The sequence below is a fragment of the Dromiciops gliroides genome, chromosome 3, assembly GCF_019393635.1.
Source record: "Dromiciops gliroides isolate mDroGli1 chromosome 3, mDroGli1.pri, whole genome shotgun sequence".
Lineage (NCBI taxonomy): Eukaryota > Metazoa > Chordata > Mammalia > Microbiotheria > Microbiotheriidae > Dromiciops > Dromiciops gliroides.
Window position 1 is genome coordinate 649,591,010 of NC_057863.1, and position 17,299 is coordinate 649,608,308.

Sequence of the window (17,299 nt, forward strand, 5' to 3'; positions counted from 1 at the left end):
GTCTCAGGTTCCATTCATCTCCATCCTCTCCACACCACACCCCCACTCCTCCTAACAGGGATTGGCCCCCTGTCCCCACTGCCTCCCCCTACAGTCCCAGAGTCCACCCCGCCCTGCATACTCACCGAGGGTCCCCGTAGTAGCCCGGTGCACAGAGTTCACAGTGGGCGCCCTCAGTGTGGTCCTGGCAGAAGCAGAGGCCAGAGTGGCTGTCGCAGTGGCCCCGCTGGGGATCCCCGTGCCCATTGCATTGACAGGGCTGGCAGCTGCTGGGTCCTGTGGCATTGCCAAAACTGCCTGGCCGACACCGCTCACACTGCTCACCCCAGGTCCAGTCTGCAACAAGAAGGACAGAGGCCATTAGGAGAGGATACCCATGGGAGCCAGGAAACAGAAGGCATTTTCAATGCATTTGCAACATAAAACTTGGGGGCAGTTGGAAGGAATCTCTGCTCAGAGAAAGCGGCAGCTGAACCAAGAGCTGAGGGGCAGCTGAGCCTGACATCTCTGAGTAGTCGGCCTTCATTAGAATGAGGTCAATGGGAGCTGCACTGCCTGCTCCCCACCCACCCACCCCGGGCCTGGTCCAGAGGGCTCTGACATTCCCTGTCCTAAGGCCCCTCCTGGTTCTGACATTCCCTATTCTAAGGTCTCTCCCAGCTCTGACATCCCCTGTTCTAAGGCCCCTCCCAGACATGACATCCCCTGTTCTGAGGTCCCTCCCAGCCATGACATCTCCTGTTTTGAGGATCCTCCCAGCCATGACATCTCCTGTTCTGAGGCCCCTCCCAGCCATGACATCCCCTGTTCTAAGGCCCCTCCCAGCCATGACATCTCCTATTCTGAGGATCCTCCCAGCTCTGACATCTCCTGTTCTAAGGGCTCTTCCAGATATGACTTTCTGATGTTCTATGGTACAACTGCTCACCTTGCCCCCAGCCTGTTCCCAAGGCCCCCCAGTGTGGGGCTCTAAAGTTTTATTTCAGGGTCTATGAGCCAGAACAATTTAAAGACAGCTAGAAGAAGCCTCAGGAACATCTAAGCCCAACCCCCCATTTTCCACTTGCCAATCCTGAGGCCCACATCACAGGCCTGGGCTCCTAATGGCCAGCCCAGCACCCTTCCCCCATAGCTTCATGCCTCTGGACGTGGTAGGCCAAGGAAAGGGCTGCAGGCAGGTGCTCCTCCTTACCCTGACACTCATCACAGATGCCCGGCCCCTGAGTGTAGCAGTAGCTATGGAAGTTACAGCCACAGTCTCGGGAGCAGAGAGGGGCAGGGGGCCCAGGGGCAGGTGTGGGCAAGGGAGGATCTGAGGTCCAGCCCAAGTCGCACACACAGGTGAAGTCAGGGGGGCCACTACACGTGCCATGACCACAGTCCTCCAGGCACCTGTGGGATCAATGGGGCAAGGAACAGGGGTGAGATGAGCAGGTACAGGTGGGCTCCCCACCTCCACCTTCACATGCAGAAAGGGCTAATCCCCGCCATCCCCATGGTGACCCACACAACACCATGGATCCATCTCCACCATTACAGCCTGCCAACTGGTGACCCAGGTCTCCATGGCAACCCTATCACATTTTGTGAGGCTTGACCCAGAGTCATCCCTTTGGGGTCCCAAATCTTAAAGGGCAGCCCCTTCAACATGAGCTAGGCCTATGTTCCAGTTACCACCTCCTCTCCCACCAAAGTGACCCCCACCCCTTCTCACGTCTGGTTGCAGTGGGTGACCCCATCACCATGGTAACCATGCCCACAATGACACTCGTAGCTGACTGGTGTGTTCAGGCAGGATGCCAGGGGGTGGCACCGTGCCAAGCCCAGGCGGCACTCATCCACATCTGGGCACTGGGCATATGACCAGTGGGCAGGAAGTCCCGGAGGCAGCCCCTCGTCAGCTCCCAGGGAGCAGGGACCCCCTCCCAACGGTCCTGAGAAGTCTCCTGGGAGGCACCTGGGAATTAGGAAAAGGGAAGGGCAGGGGAGAGGGAGAGAAGGGGGAGAAGAACCAGGGCAAGGGAGAGGGATAAAAGATGGGGAGAGACGATGAATGAGAGAAGAAACAAAGGGAGGAGGGAGAGGGGAAGAGAGAGAGGGAGGGAGGGAGAGGGAGAGGAGGTGAGGGGAGGGGGAGGAGGGGAGGGGGGAGGGGGGATGACACACGAGGGGACAAGGGGATGGAGAAAGAAAACACCAGCCGTAGGCACGTGCCCAGAAGCTCCCGCCCCCACCCCTGCCCCAGCTTTGTGCTCACCTGCCCAGTGTGGGGTTGTCCTCATTCCCGCACCAGCCGCACTCGTGGCTCTGCAAGCACTCATGGCAGGAGAGGAAACGGGCACAACTCATACACCGCGGCTCCGAGTGCACACTGGGTCAGGGAGGGACCGTCCATCAGCATGGGAGGACCCCTGCCTCTGGGTGCTCCTGCTCTCTCCTGGGCCCCCTCCCACCACTGCCTGCACACTCACTTCACAGATATTCTTGTGCTTCAGCCGAATAACAGCCCTGGGATATGGGGCTGGCGTCACCCCTATTTTACAAATGAGGAAACTGAGGCACACAGAGGTGCCTCACCCAGGGTCACACAGCTGGTCTGTGTCTGAGGTCGGATCTGAACTCGGGTCTTCCTGACTCCAGGTCCAACACTCTATCAACTGGGTCACCCAACTAGCTCCTGACCCTCTCCCGCCCCTTCAGTCTCTGATCTGACCCTGCCCACCTGTCATCCCAGCCCCGGCAGCCCCCGTGAGGATAGCGGGCCAGGTAGGCAGCAAAGAGGAAGCAGGTCTGTGTGGACTGGCACCAGGCACACTGGCTGGAGTTGGCCAGGCATGTCTCACAGGAGTGTCTCCTGAAGGAGGGGGCCGGGGGTCAGAGCCTGGGTCTGGCTGCCCCCCCCACTCCCCTTCCTCCCGCCCCGTCCATCGCCCCCCCAGGCCCCGGAGCCCCTGGGCCAGGCCTCACTGGTTACAAAGTGGGGGGCAGTCAGAGGGGCTCCTCACAGCTGACCCAGCCCGGCCCCGGCGGCTGCATGTGGCATCTCCCTTTCGGCTCAGACTCTGCTGCCACTCACAGAAGGGATCCTGAGGGAAGGAGGGTCAAAGGCTCTGGCCTGTGGCCTTGCCCTGCTTCTTCCCCCCATGCCCACTTGCCAGGCTCTTTCGCTCCAGTGCTTCTGCTCCCATCCCTCAGGCCCTCTGTCCCCATCTCATCTGCTCTGCCTGCCGAGCAGAGAGGGTCTCGAGGCCCCCCTGGCACAGCCCACCCCCTCCCTCTTTGCCTTATTCTCCTCAGAGACCCGCAGGGACGAGAGCCCCACCACCGCTCCACCTTCCACCCAACCCCAGGCTGCCAGTTAGCACCTGGGCACAGGCATGGCAGTCCCGGTGCTCCTCACAGAGAGGGCACAGGGCCGGCGCCAGCACCAGCAGGGCCCCGCCCCCGTGGCAGCGTGCGCCGTCTTGGCGAAGGAGGCAGGAGGCGCTGAGCGGGCACCAGCCGCAGCCCTGGTCTGCCAGACAGCCCAGGCAAGAGGTGTAGGAGGCGCAAGCGGACGAGCGGAAGGGCTCCAGGAAGAAGAAGGAGATCTCCTGAGGGAGAGGACAACCAGAGGTCAGCCCAACAGATCAGGTCAGCAGCTGACCAGTCAGCATAGGGGTGGACAGCTGGAGGGGTCAGCGGCTGACCAGTCAGCATCAGGGTGGACAGATGGAGGGGTCAGCAGCTGACCAGTCAGCATTGGGGTGGACAGATGGAGGGGTCAGCGGCTGACCAGTCGGGCATCGGGGTGGAGCACTCACGCTGCCCCCAGGCACGCCAGTCCGGTCCCACAGCAGGGTGAGCTCGCTGTTCCCAGACCCCGCGGAGCTGTTCAGCTGGCCCTGTATCTCCACCGCGTACTTGTGGCCACGGCCAGGGAGGGGGAAGAGGCGGGCTGAGCCAGGGCGCTGCAGCCTCCGTATCTCTTTATCCTGCTGGGCTACCCAGCGCCCCACTTCCTCCTAGTGGTGGTTGGAGGACAAGGAAAAAAGCCTGTGGGTTCTGTGCCTCAGACCCCATCAGGCCCCCCACCATCTCGCCCAAGTCCCCCCCAAACAGCTGTCTGGCCCCTGACAGATGCCCACACCTCCTTCCCAGACTCTGATACTTCCTGCTTCTCCCCAATGCCCACCCCAGACTTAGCCCCTGTCTCATCCCACTGCCCTCCTAGACTCCTAGATACGAGCCCTAGCCCATGAATCCCCAACTCTCCCCCTAGGACGCATCAGCCCCTCTTCTGGGCACTCTGAAAGCAAAGCCACTCCCCTGAGCCCCATCCCGACGAACCCTGGGGACCATGAGGCTCCCTCCTGAGAAGCCCCAGGGCCAGAGTGGGGGTCTCCATGCCTTGGGACCTCTGCCCAGGACTGGCCCCACCTGGCCCCACCTGCCCTCCTGACTCAACAGAGCGGTCAGCAGCAGGGGGAAGGCCGCCCATGCAGGCTGGGCCCCTCAGTGCATGTCTGTGGGCGAGCCCCTCACAACGTCCTCCCAGAGAAACGGGAGCAATTCTGGGAAAGCGGTGCCCCGCTTGCCCGCCTGTCCCCAGGCGGGCCTCCTCTGCTGAGGGAGGGGCCTGGGGAGGCCGGGGAGCGGGCTCATCTTGCCTGCCCAGGCTGAGGAGCACACGGAGCTTCCTCCCAGCGAGGACCAGGCCAGACTCCGCCTTGGCCCGGGCTCTGGGAGCAGCCAGCATCTTCTGCAAGCTCTGTGTCACCTCAGGGGCATGTCCTTTCAGAGCCCCCCTCCCATCTAAGAGCCCCTGCCTCAGGCCCTGGTCCCACCTCCTCCAGCAGATATCCCCAAAGCCGCCCTCCTCCCCCGCTCAGGCCGCCGGCCACCCTCACCATGTGCTGGCTATCAGGTCCCCGGGCCATGCGGGCCAGGACCCTCAGCCTCTGAGCCCGGGCCCACACAATGACATCATCAGCCCCTGAGCCTCCCGGTCCCCCAGGCAGCAGGGGGTGGATGAAGCCCCGGTAGACAAGGGACACGTCTGTCTCTGTGTTGGACGTCTGTGACAGAGTGATGGTCGTGCTACGGACGATGGACACCTGACAGGGATGGAGGAGAGGGCGGCAGTGAGGGCTGGGGGAGGGGGAGTAGTGAGTGCCCACCATGGTGCCCTCTCGCCACCCCCCAAACCCCCTGGAGTGTTTGCTCTTTGAACCAGCAGAGCCCTTCAGGATCTGCTGTCACAGGGAGGAAGAGACCCTAGTTGTGCCCAGGGTGGGCAGAGCCAAGGCCAGCAGTGGCCCGGGCCATCACCCCCTTCCCAATGGGGCCCCTGACCTTGTCAGGCTGGGAGGCATTGGGGGGCTGCTGGAAGGTGAGCAGGTGTAGGCCAGGCAGGAAACTCTGGGTCACACAGGCATCGAGAGTTGTGACGAAGACAGGGGCTGCCCCCCACCAGCCCACAGTGCCAGAAATCTGCTCCCCGCGGCATCGAGCCTGCTCTGAGGGGAGGGGAATGCAAGCCGAGGGGGGGACGGTCAACTGGACACCAGGCCTACTCCTCCCTCCCTCTTAACCCCAACCTCCCCCCACCCCTGTCCTTGGTCCTCTCACTGGTTCCCAGACCCCAAAGGATCCCAGCCTCAAGCCCACCCTCCCCCATTGGGACTACCCAACGTCCACACCATCGCTCACCAGGTCGGGGCAGGCAGCTCTCATTGTGGACGCACCAGCCCAGGGCTCCGGGCCCACGAGGTGGGGGGACGGCACCGCTGAATGCCAGGCAGGCCTGGCAGTCACCCAGAAGGCGAGCCAGGCCGAGGCAGCCAGCCGCTGGACACTGCAGGGAGGGAGAGCAGTGTGTGTCAGGGGTCCTGTGCATGCAAGGAAGCAGGGCACGCAGGATCCCAGAAAAGGGGGTGTTGAGTCCACTCACAGCTCCAGAGGGGCTCCCGGGGGGCGGGGCGGCCTGGCAGGCTCCTTGGCACCAGCTGCACTCAGGGTCCCTGGCACAGACGCTGTGCTCCGTGTACATGGAACAGTAATCTAGGTGGTACTGACGGCGGGTGGTCAGGAGAGGGAAGGAAGCGGGGGTCTCAGCCTCCTCCTGGGATCCCCATCATCCCCCCCAACACCCATGTCCCCCCAGACTCCTACTATGTGCCCCAGGACCTCCCTTAGCCCCCAACCCATCCATGGCTCAGCCGTGACCCCCACCCGTCATCTCTGTGACCCTGACATAACCTCCGTCACCCAGAGTCCAAGCCCCCTTCCCTTGACTGGCTCTGGTTCCAAGCTCCCTCCTCTGGCCACCCTAAGGCCCCCCAGCACTGATTTCTGTGCCCACCCCCAGTGAGAGCTCACGTCGGGGGCCGGCGCCTGGAACACGAAGGGGGGCACCTTGTAGGCCAGCAGGTCCCCTCGGGGCCGCCCGCTGTAACCGCCGGCCACCAGCAGCACGCTGCCCCCCAGCACGGCCGCCACGTGGGAGTACCGGCCCCCGGGGGGCGCCGCCCGGCCTGGGGACAGGGAGGAGGGTGAAGTCAGCGGCTGCTCCCCCCTCCAGGGCCGGTCCCTCTGGGCTGGCCCAGTCCTGGCTGCCCGAGCCTCTCCCTGGGTCCTCGGAGACCTCTAAGGGTCTTCCTCGTACCCTCAGTGCGGGATCAGAACAGAGCATGTGGAAGGGGCTTCTCAGAGAGATGGGGGCAGGGGCCAGACTGGGGCTTCCCGAGGGGGGCTGAGTGCAGAGAGGGCTCTGAGAAGCCCCAGACATGGGCCATGCAGCTTCTGCTACCTTCGGGGGTCCCCGGAGGGGCCAGCTCAGCACCCGACACCCACTGGTGGCAGCCAAGATGGTAGAAGAAGATGCCATCCTCGTAACACTTCTCCTCCTGGTAGTGAGTGTGCACATTGCCACCTAAAACCAAGGGAGAGATCAGGTAGAGATGGGGGGAGGGGGTCAGGCACAGCTGGAGAGGAGGGGAGGGGTCAGGCACAGCTGGAGAGGAGGGGAGGGGTCAGGCACAGCTGGAGAGGAGGGGAGGGGGTCAGGCACAGCTGGAGAGGAGGGGAGGGGGTCAGGCACAGCTGGAGAGGAGGGGAGGGGGTCAGGCACAGCTGGAGAGGAGGGGAGGGGTCAGGCACAGATGGAGAGGAGAAGGGGTCACACTGCTGGAGAGGAGGGGGAGGGGGTCAGGCACAGCTGGAGAGGAGGGGAGGGGTCAGGCACAGCTGGAGAGGAGGGGAGGGGTCAGGCACAGCTGGAGAGGAGGGGAGGGGTCAGGCACAGCTGGAGAGGAGAAGGGGTCACACACTGCTGGAGAGGAGGGGGAGGGGGTCAGGCACAGCTGGAGAGGAGGGGAGGGGTCACACACAGCTGGAGAGGAGGGGGAGGGGGTCAGGCACAGCTGGAGAGGAGGGGAGGGGTCAGGCACAGATGGAGAGGAGAAGGGGTCACACTGCTGGAGAGGAGGGGGAGGGGGTCAGGCACAGCTGGAGAAGAGGGGAGGGGTCAGGCACAGCTGGAGAGGAGAAGGGGTCACACACTGCTGGAGAGGAGGGGGAGGGGGTCAGGCACAGCTGGAGAGGAGAGGAGGGGGTCAGGCACAGCTGGAGAGGAGGGGAGGGGTCAGGCACAGCTGGAGAGGAGGGGAGGGGTCAGGCACAGCTGGAGAGGAGAAGGAGTCACACACTGCTGGAGAGGAGGGGGAGGGGGTCAGGCACAGCTGGAGAGGAGGGGAGGGGTCAGGCACAGATGGAGAGGAGGGGAGGGGGGTCAGGCACAGCTGGAGAGGAGGGGGAGGGGGTCAGGCACAGCTGGAGAGGAGGGGAGGGGGTCAGGCACAGCTGGAGAGGAGGGGGAGGGGCACATGGAGTTGTCAGGGGCTCTCCCACACGTGATGGGGATCAGGCAGAAAGGGGGGAGAAGTTGGGGGAGACAGTCACTGAGGGAGGACTGGGGGATGCCCTCACCATAGACCACCATGTAGTTGCCCAGCACACTGGCCGTATGGAAGGCTCGCTCCCGGGGTCCCCGCTGACCGTCCCGACCACGCAGGGAGGTCCACACCCTCAGGTCCACATGGAAGAGCTCGGTGGAGTTCACTCTTACGGAGAATCTAAAGGGTAAAGACAGGGGATAAGTAGGGTGGGATCTCACATGGACACCCGGGGGGCAGAGCGGGTGGGACAGGGCACCAGCCTGGGCCACTCACCGGGCCGTGGAAGGCCTGTGGCCCCCATAGACGAGCAGAGCCCGGGACGGCGGGTGGAAGATCATGGAATGGCCGGTGGCGGCGGGGGGCCGGCCGCCTGCTGGCCTCACCTCCTCCCAGTGGCCCCGGCCCCCGCCGGGGCCCTCGAGGCGGAAGCGGAAAAGGCCGGAGGAGAAGAGATCGTGCTGCCTGCGGCCCCCAAAGATGTAGAGCCAAGAATCGTCCACCAGCGCAGCAGCGTGTCCGGCGAGGCCAGGGGGTCCTGGGGGCCCGGATGAGGGCGGGGCCAGCAGCTCCCAGTGGCCCCCAGCCCGTGGGGTGAAGGCCCACACGTCGCTGGTCAGAGAGCCGTCGGCCAGCTCTCCCCCCATGAGCACCAGGGAGCCAGCCCAGGCCACGGCCACATGAGAATGACGAGCGGCCTGGGGGGGAGACAAAGTCTGGCCTCAGTGGGGCCCGGGAGGAGCGGAGAGGATCCATGGGAGGGCAGAGGCATGCCAGGACAGACAGACAGAGGGCACACAGAGACCAGCAGACAGTGGCTGGTGGCTGTCCTCACCGGGCCGGGGCTGAGGTCCCACCGCTCCCAGGCGTTGGCAGAGAAGTTGTATAGGACGAGATCGCCCAGAGCCGAGTTCAGGTCCTGACCTGGGGGGAGGGGGCAGGAGGCTAGGTTGGTGCAGGCCTGCCCCCCCCCCCAGTCCAGCCCACTGCTGCCCAGCCCCTACCCGCACCTCCAAAGACGGCCAGCAGCCCCGGAGGCGAGAGGAAGGCACCGGCGGCCCCGACACGGGGCGGGAAGGCGGCATCCTCAGCGCTCACGTTGTGCCACCAGCCGGCCCCCTGGTTCTCCCACAGCCGCAGGTCACAGGCACGGCCCAGGAAGCCCGGCTCACAGCGGCAGGGCCCTGCCTCCTGGGGGGAGATGCTGGGGTCAGATGCCACAAGTCTGGCCCGGCGGTCAGGGTCGAGAGCAAAGCCCGGCCTGGGATCCTCACCGAAGTACAGGTGCCGTGCTCGCGGCAGTAGGCAGAGCAGTTCTGGCGGGCACAGGCGGGGCCGCCCCAGCCAGGGTCACAGGTGCACAAGCCTGAAGGCTCACACAGGCCCCGGCCTGAACAGCCGCCCGGGCACAGGGAGAAGGAGAACGAGGCGTTGAAGCCCAACAGGTTGTAGTTGGCATCGGAGAAGAGGTGGAGCAGCATCTGTCAGGGACAGGAAGAGCAAGGGCTGGGGGGGAGCTGGCTCTGGGTGAGGAGGGGGCCGGGCAGGGCAGGGGGACCAGGAGGGGGAGGGGGATGGTGGGGGGGGGTGGGACAGAGGGACTAGAACAGAAGGACCAGGTCAGGGGACAAGGCAAGGCAGGGTAGAAAAACAAGTTGGGGAGAGGGATGAGGCAAAGGGCAGGGGTCTGGCAGGGGGGAGGGGGGCCCTGCAGAGCAGGCTGAGGGCAGGGGTCCGGGCAGGAGGGGAAGGCCACCAGGACAGACTGAGGGGAGGGGCCCATCGGGAGGCAACAGCAGGGACACCTTGCCCGAGGAGGCCTCGATGCGTGGGGGCCTCGTGCTGCCACTGAGGCTGGCTAGCAGGGGTCCGCGGGGCGAGTCTCCGTCATACACAAAGAGGTAGTCATAGGTGCACTCTGTATCCAGGAAGAGGAAATCCAGCAGGATGCGGTGTCGGGCGCTCGGGGCTGGTGACAAGCCGGGGCTTACTCTCAGCTCTTTGCTCCAGGACCCCCAGGTCCCCCCCCACCCCCCAGACCAGGGGCTGGCCCAGGGCGGAGGCGCTGTCCCCAGACTCACCCTCAATGAGCCACTCGCAGTTGCCATTGACACTGTAGTTTCCTGCACCATCAGACACGTAGCCCGGGGCCTCCCGCAACACCTGTCTCTGGCCCTTGCAGTCTCCGGCCCCGGCCAGTGGGGCCAGAGGCCACAGCAGGACCACTGCCACCAGGGCCACCAGAGTCTGGGGGCTGTGGCCCTGAGCAGAGGCCATGGCCAGGCCCCGGGGGCAGTGGGCACTCAGAGGAGGGGAGCTGAGGGCATTGGGCCTGTGTGGGGAGAGAGGAGGGATGAGTGCAGGCCCTTCTCTAGAGGGCCACTGAGTGCACAGGGGCCTCTTCTCCTCGGCCCTAGTGAGGTCCTGCCCCACTCTGGACCATTGTCCATCCCCAGAGCCCCTCACCACCTCTGCCAGCCATGTTGTACCAGCCCTTCCAACAGAGAGAAGAGCATCCAGAGCAAGGTGACCACAGTGAGAGGACCTGAGGCCGTATCATATACAGGCATTTCAGCCTGACGAAAAATAATCTGATGGCTAAAAAATTTAGAAGCAGCTGGGGGGGGCAGGGGGTAGGGTATCACAGTCCACAAAGGCTCAAGTTCAAATCCAGGCCCAGACACTTCCTAACTGGGTGACCCCGGGGCCAGGCATTTCACCTGTCTGCCTCAGTTTCCCCAACCCTAAAATAAGCAACGTCATAGCACTTCCCTCCCAGAATTGGTGTGAGGACCAAACGAGATGAGATGACTCATTCAGACAGACTCAGACCAAGGGGGAGTCTCAAATAGGACGATTTAGGTGGGATGTCCAGAAAACCTTCCTGAACCACAAGAGCTGCCCCAAAGAGGAAGGTGCGTCAGGACCAGCACCCTCCACGAAGAACACTTATTAAATGCCTACTGTATACTGGGCTCTGCACTATGCGCTCAGAATACAAATAGGGTCGGTACAGTCACAGAGGTGGAAGCTCATTCCTCAAGCGAAGGTGACTCTCTGTCGCCAGTGGGTGCCCTACAAAGGAGGGAGGACCCCTCTACAGGGGAAATACTCTCAAGAGAAGACAAGACAGTGGTCCTGTCCTAGAAGGAAGGGCCTTGATGGGATGAGAGCCTCCATGGGAAGGAGGAGTCTCTGAGAGATGCAGCAGGATCCCCCGGGGAAATGAGTCCTCCTGAGGACAGGCCTTCTGGATCCTGGCAACGCTTAACCTCCTGGGTGTCATGGACCCCTGTGGCAGCTGGGCTGGGAAAGCCCACGGACCCTTGCTCAGAATCGTGTCGTTAAATAAGTCAAGGAAATGCTGAATTTCAGTAATAGGTTAGTTTTTTAAGATGGTAACTTGGTGATGCATAGAGCACCGGGCCTGGAGTCAGGAAGACTCATCTTGTGAGTTCAAATCCAGCCTCAGGCACTTCCTAGCCATGTCACCCTGGACAAGTCACTTTTACCCTGATTGCCTCAGTTTCCTCATCTGTAAAATGAGCTGGAGGAAGTAATGACAAACCACTCCAGTGTCTTTGCAAAGAAAACTCCAAATGGGATCATGGAGAGTCAGACATGACTGGAAAATGACTCAACATAATAAAATATGCCATTTCCCTCCCCATCCAAGTTCAACAAGCCCCCCCCCCCGAAATTGGGGATCTGTGGAATTCACATTAAAAATTCTTTCTATAGAGAGGGAGGAGTCCCAGAGAGAGAGAGAGACAGAGAGAGAGATAGAAACAGAGACACAGAGAGAGACAAAGATAGAGAGGCAGAAACAGAAAGACAGAGGGACAGAGAGAAAGACAAAGAGACACAGACAGACAGACAGATAGCAGACATGGCTCGGAACACTGATATTCTAAGTTCCGTGTTATCCTAGGATGACAGGATTCCCCACAAAAAGAGGAAAGTCTTCTGTAGGGAAGACAGATCCCTCCTTAAAGAGAGGAAAGGACCCCTGCCACAATGAGTCACAGAGTTTTAGGGTCAGGGACCTCAGCAGCCCCCTAGGCCCATGCAGACAGCTGGTAGCCTCAGGGACAGATCTGCAGGCTGGCAGTTGGGAAGAGCTGAGTTCAAATCCACCCGCACACACTTGCTAACCCCAGACAAGTCACTTCAGCTGTTTGCCTCGGTTTCCACAATGAGGATAATAACAACTCCTCCCTCCCAGGGTTGCTGTGCGGTGAGGCCAGTGCCTGGCACACAGTATAGGCAATCCATAAATGCTCGTTCCATCCCCTCTCCCCCTCACCCAACCTATGGTCTTTCAGCCTCCGCTCTCCCCCTCCACAGCTAGTGACCAGCTCCCCACCGTCCTTCTGGGGATGCTCCATGTATGGGTGGCCTCCTTTATGGGGGAGGGTCCCCCAGGGAGCAGAGGGTGCCCACCAGAGGCCCATACAACCCACTGGATGGATCCCCACCTCCCTGGTGATGGGTGGGAGTTATGCTCTGTGCTTGGGTTGACTTATACTGACCTAGAGCCCACGACCATCCCCCAAAACCTCAGCGGACTACCAACTGTGGCCCCTACATCCCAGCCCCCCTCTTCACCCCAAGTGTTCAGACTGTAATCCCCCAAAGGGGTATCCTGGACAGGAGAAGGGGGCGACCCCTCCCTCCAGGGGAGATTCCCCTCTATATGGGTCCCCTAAAATGGGGAGAAACTTCTCTGGGTATCCCCTAGAAACAAGCAAAGTCCCCTCAAAGCTCGGAGGCGGTCCCCCCCTCCCCCCAGAGATGGGACAGGGCCACTTCCAGAGGGGAGGAGGTCCTCCATACCGAGAGTCCCCAGCCTATGGAGGTCTCCTCCACACGGGGAGTCCCCAGCTTATGGAGGTCTCCACACAGGGAGTCCCCAGCTTATGACGGAGGTCCCCTCCACACGGGGAGTCCCCAGCTTATGGAGGTCTCCACACAGGGAGTCCCCAGCTTATAGGGGAGAAGGTCCCCTCCACACGGGGAGTCCCCAGCTTATGACAGAGGTCCCCTCCACACAGGGAGTTCCCAGCTTATGACAGAGGTCCCCTCCACACAGGGAGTCCCCAGCTTATGACGGAGGTCCCCTCCACACAGGGAGTTCCCAGCTTATGACAGAGGTCCCCTCCACACGGGGAGTCCCCAGCTTATGACGGAGGTCCCCTCCACACAGGGAGTTCCCAGCTTATGGGGGAGAAGGTCCCCTCCACACGGGGAGTCCCCAGCTTATAGGGGAGAGGGTCCCCTCCACACGGGGAGTCTCCAGCTTATGACGGAGGTCCCCTCCACACAGGGAGTTTCCAGCGTATGGGGGAGAAGGTCCCCTCCACACGGGGAGTCCCTAGCTTAAGACGGAGGGTCCCTTGAGATGGCGTCTCCTACAGAGAGGAAGGGAAGCGGAGAGGGTCTCCCCCAAATGGCAGAGGGTCCTCAGCATGCAGAACTGGGGTGCTTACGATGGGAGGGGTCCCCTTGAGAGGGGGAGGACTCCCTCCGAGTGGGTGCAGTTTCCCTCTAAATAGGAGAGGGTCCCCTGGGGAGGAGGGGGCGGCCTTGGGCCGCGCAGGCCCCGGAGCCTCTGGGAGGCTGCAGGGCACCCGGGGCAGGGCCGGATCGGACCGGGCGGGGGCAGGGCCGGGCGAACGTCCCAGCAGGTCCCCCGCGGGCCCCCGTAGCCGGCGCGCGCACTCACCGCCTCCTCCCGGAGCCGAACCGACCCGACGAGAACCAGCGAGACGGCGGAGGAGCGGGAGAGAGCGGCCCCGGGGCCGGAGGAGCAGCGAGAAGGGGGCGGGCAGAAGGGCCCTGGAGGACCGCGCCGGCCCCGCCCCTCCGGCGTCGCGACCCCTCCCCCTCCGCGTGCACATGCGTGAGCCGTGTGTGTGTGTGTGTGTGTGTGTGTGTGTGTGTGTGTGTGTGTGTGTGTGCGCGCGCGCGTTCGTTCTCAGAGAACAAGTGACTTCATTCTAGCACATAGCCAACGAGCATTTATTAAGCACTTGCTGTGTACCAGGCACTACGCTCGGCGCTGGGATACAAGTGCAAACAAAACAATCCCTTCTTCCAAGAAGCTTCCCTTCCAATGGAGGGAACAAAAAGTATGCGTGAAAATACATGCAACGTAAAGAAGAAAATAATAAATTTACATCTTCAAAATAGTTGATATAAATGGTTAAATATAAAATAGCTTGGGAAGGACTGTGCTGGAAGCTGGGTAATCAGAGAAGGCTTCTGGTAGATCGTGCCTTGAGCGGCTGCATCTTGAAATAAGGGAGAGGCGGGAGGGCAGCATCTATCTGGGTGGCAAAGTGGATAGAGCACTGGCCCTTAAGTTGGGAGGACCTGAGTTCAAATTTCCCTTCAGACTCTTAGCTGTGTGACCCTGAGCAAGTCACTTCACTCCAATTGTCTTAAAACATCCGGAGCCATCTCCAGTGGTCCTGATCTATATATCTTGCCACTGGACTCAGATGGCTCTGGAGGAAAGAATGAGTTTGGTGACTTTGCAAAGCCCTGCCTGACTTAAATCCAATTTAGTGCATCTGTCATGGTCCTCTTCGAGAAAAGCAGAACAGGGGAACTCTGAAGCAAGGGATAGGAAAGACCTGGTAAGTGAGAAAATATTTATTAATAATAGATTTCTTGGGGGACCTAGAGATCAGTCATTTCTGACCCCCACTCCAGAAAGTGCAGATCTTATTTGGGACAAACCCAAGGGAACAAAAGAAATGGAGACAGCCTCCTCAGTCTAGCTCAGTGAAGGACCACACCTAGATAATGGACTTTGCCTTGGGCAACTTGAATGAGGGACTTCTTCCGGATATCATCTGTAGAGTTCATTTTAATTTAGACCACCATCAAGTCATGTCAACCAATGGAATTGAAGGATGCTAACCAATGAACTTTGATCAATGTATAATGACCCACCCTCTATCAAAAGAGGATAAAAACCCTTGGAAAAGGCCACAGCTCTCTCTCTTGGCCGGCACTTGGCTCTGTCTCTGTCTCTGTCTCTCTCTGTCTCTCTGTCTCTGTCTCCAAGTTCTCTGCTCTTGGCTCTCCCTCTTAGGACAGTATAGGTCTTTGGAACTCTCCTTTAGACCACATGCTGTCTCTGAGACAGCATGCATCTTCAGGGGCTTTTCTCCTGTTTGTGCTAACTGCCATGCAGTCAGTTCTTTACTGGTATATATATTTATGTGTGTGTGTATGTGTATATGTATATGTATATATATTTGCAGGGCAATGAGGGTTGAGTGACTTGCCCAGGGTCACACAGCTAGTAAATGTCAAGTGTCTGAGGTCATATTTGAACTCAGGTCCTCCTGAATCCAGGGCTGGTGCTTTCTCCACTGCACCATCTAGCTGCCCCCAGTTATATATAATATTAATTACTAAGAAATACTTACTGCCAAGACTGGTGCAGGGGCAGCTAGGTGGCGCAGTGGATAGAGCACCGGCCCTGGAGTCAGGAGTCTCTGAGTTCAAATCTGGCTTCAGACACTTAACACTTACTAGCTGTGTGACCCTGGGCAAGTCACTTAACCCTAATTGCCTCACTAAAAAAAAAAAAAAAGACTGGTGCAATAGCAATTGATAAAAACTACAGTTTTAGTTAATTAATACCAAAACATGTAAGGCCAGTGCAAAGGCATGGAGACTAAATGGAGTACTATGTGTGTGGTACACAGAGAAGGCTGGGTAGGTTGAAACCAAGAGATCTAGGGCTTTAACAGTTAGTAGTTTTATATTTTATCCTAAAGGTAATAGGGAGCCTTTGAATATGGTTGAATGGGGGAGTCACATGGTTAGATCAGCATTTAAGGAAATTCACTTTGGCCATATTGAATAGGATGAACTAGAGTGGGGAGAGACTTGAGGCAGGAAGACCGGTTAGTAGGGAGTGAGAGAGAAATCAAACCCTGATTTGTAAGGTTTGTTGACTTCCAACGTGTAAATGCTCATAGAAAATTTAACAATTGGTTCTGGGAGCAGGTAAGAACTGGTTCCAGCACAACCCTGTTTGGATGTGAGAGCTTTTTATGAGGTAGAAAGGGCAAGATCAGGCAACTGGTTGAGAATAAGATTAAAGTTAGAAGCCTGGGAGACCAGGGGAATGGGGATGCCTTTGACAGAAATAAGAATGTCTGGAAGAAGGGAGGGTTGGGGGAAGGGGAAATTATAACAGTTAAGTTTTAGACATGCTGAGTTTGAGATGTCTCTGGGACATCCAGTGAAATGTCCAATAGTCAACAAGCATTTAAGTGCTTACTATCACATACAAGCATAATGTACATTCATTAAATGCCTGCTGTATGCCACCACAAATATGTGCCAACCTCATAGAGTTGATAGTTAAACCTGTGGCAAACAGAAAAGGTTCCCAAGAAGGGGAGTACTGAGAGAGAAGAAAAGGGGGTCTAGGACAGAACCTTGGGGAGTACCCACAGTTGGGACACTTGATATGGATGATGAGCAAGCAAAAGGCTGAGAAGGTACAGTCACAGAGAGAGAAGAGAACCAGGAGAGAAAGGATTGTCAGGAAAACCCAGAGGAGAGACTGCCCAGGAGAAGACAGCAGTCAGCATTGTCAAGTGCAGCAGATAAATCAGATGGGAGCCGAGAGACCATCGATAATTTTAGAAAGACCCATTTCAGTTGAGTGATGAGGTCAGAAGATAGACTGTAAAGGGTTAAAAAGTGAGCTGGAAGAAAGAAAATAGATTCAGCAGATGTAGACAAGAAATATGACTGAGGAAGGGAAGCAAGATGCAAGACAATAATAGGGCCTAATGAAGGGTTTTAAGGATGGAGGAGACTTGGGCATGTTTGAAGCCAGCAGGGGAAGAATCCATAAAGAGAGGCAGAAGATTAGGAAGAAAACAAGCATTTATTAAGTACCTACTATGTGCACTGTGCTAGACATTTTTCACACATTATCTCATTTGATCGTCATAGCAACCCTGTGAGGGAGATGCTATTGTGATTCACATTTTACAGTTAGGGAAACTGAGGCAGGCAGCGGTCAAGTGATTTACCCAGGGTCACACAGGTAGAAAGTGTCTGAAGCTGGATTTGAACTCGTCTTCCTGACTCCAAGTCTGGCACTCTAATCACTGCACCACCTAGCCAAATATGGTCAGAAGAGGAGTAGAACCAGAGGTAACAGCCTGAGGAAAATACTAAGGGGAAGAAGGATTGAACATCGCAATGAGGGTAAAGAACTGATGTAGGACAAATGCAACCTAAGTAACAGCAGTATCTAGTGCATGACCCTCTGTGGGTATAGCTGAGCTGGAATAAAGGTACAAATCATGGGACTGGAGAAGACC

At 59.0% G+C, this 17,299-nt stretch overlaps 1 protein-coding gene across 1 annotated transcript in view; it reads right to left on the reverse strand.

The window, feature by feature from the left end:
- Positions 1-13,775, reverse strand: part of MEGF8 (multiple EGF like domains 8) — a 31,222-nt gene extending 17,447 nt beyond the window's left edge. Inside the window, exons 1-22 of the mRNA XM_043992562.1 lie at positions 13,660-13,775; positions 10,016-10,266; positions 9,740-9,903; positions 9,209-9,415; positions 8,945-9,125; positions 8,770-8,858; positions 8,211-8,632; positions 7,969-8,114; positions 6,791-6,913; positions 6,361-6,515; positions 5,933-6,052; positions 5,692-5,836; positions 5,335-5,498; positions 4,890-5,096; positions 3,804-4,004; positions 3,366-3,593; positions 2,968-3,086; positions 2,723-2,854; positions 2,258-2,371; positions 1,715-1,957; positions 1,193-1,392; positions 126-336 (exon numbers count right to left, since the gene is read on the reverse strand). Of these exons, the coding sequence (XP_043848497.1) occupies positions 126-336; positions 1,193-1,392; positions 1,715-1,957; positions 2,258-2,371; positions 2,723-2,854; positions 2,968-3,086; positions 3,366-3,593; positions 3,804-4,004; positions 4,890-5,096; positions 5,335-5,498; positions 5,692-5,836; positions 5,933-6,052; positions 6,361-6,515; positions 6,791-6,913; positions 7,969-8,114; positions 8,211-8,632; positions 8,770-8,858; positions 8,945-9,125; positions 9,209-9,415; positions 9,740-9,903; positions 10,016-10,211 (3,767 nt within the window). The 5' untranslated portion in view covers positions 10,212-10,266; positions 13,660-13,775. The remainder of the gene's footprint in view (positions 1-125; positions 337-1,192; positions 1,393-1,714; positions 1,958-2,257; positions 2,372-2,722; positions 2,855-2,967; positions 3,087-3,365; positions 3,594-3,803; positions 4,005-4,889; positions 5,097-5,334; positions 5,499-5,691; positions 5,837-5,932; positions 6,053-6,360; positions 6,516-6,790; positions 6,914-7,968; positions 8,115-8,210; positions 8,633-8,769; positions 8,859-8,944; positions 9,126-9,208; positions 9,416-9,739; positions 9,904-10,015; positions 10,267-13,659) is intronic.
- Between the last annotated feature and the right edge of the window lie 3,524 nt (positions 13,776-17,299).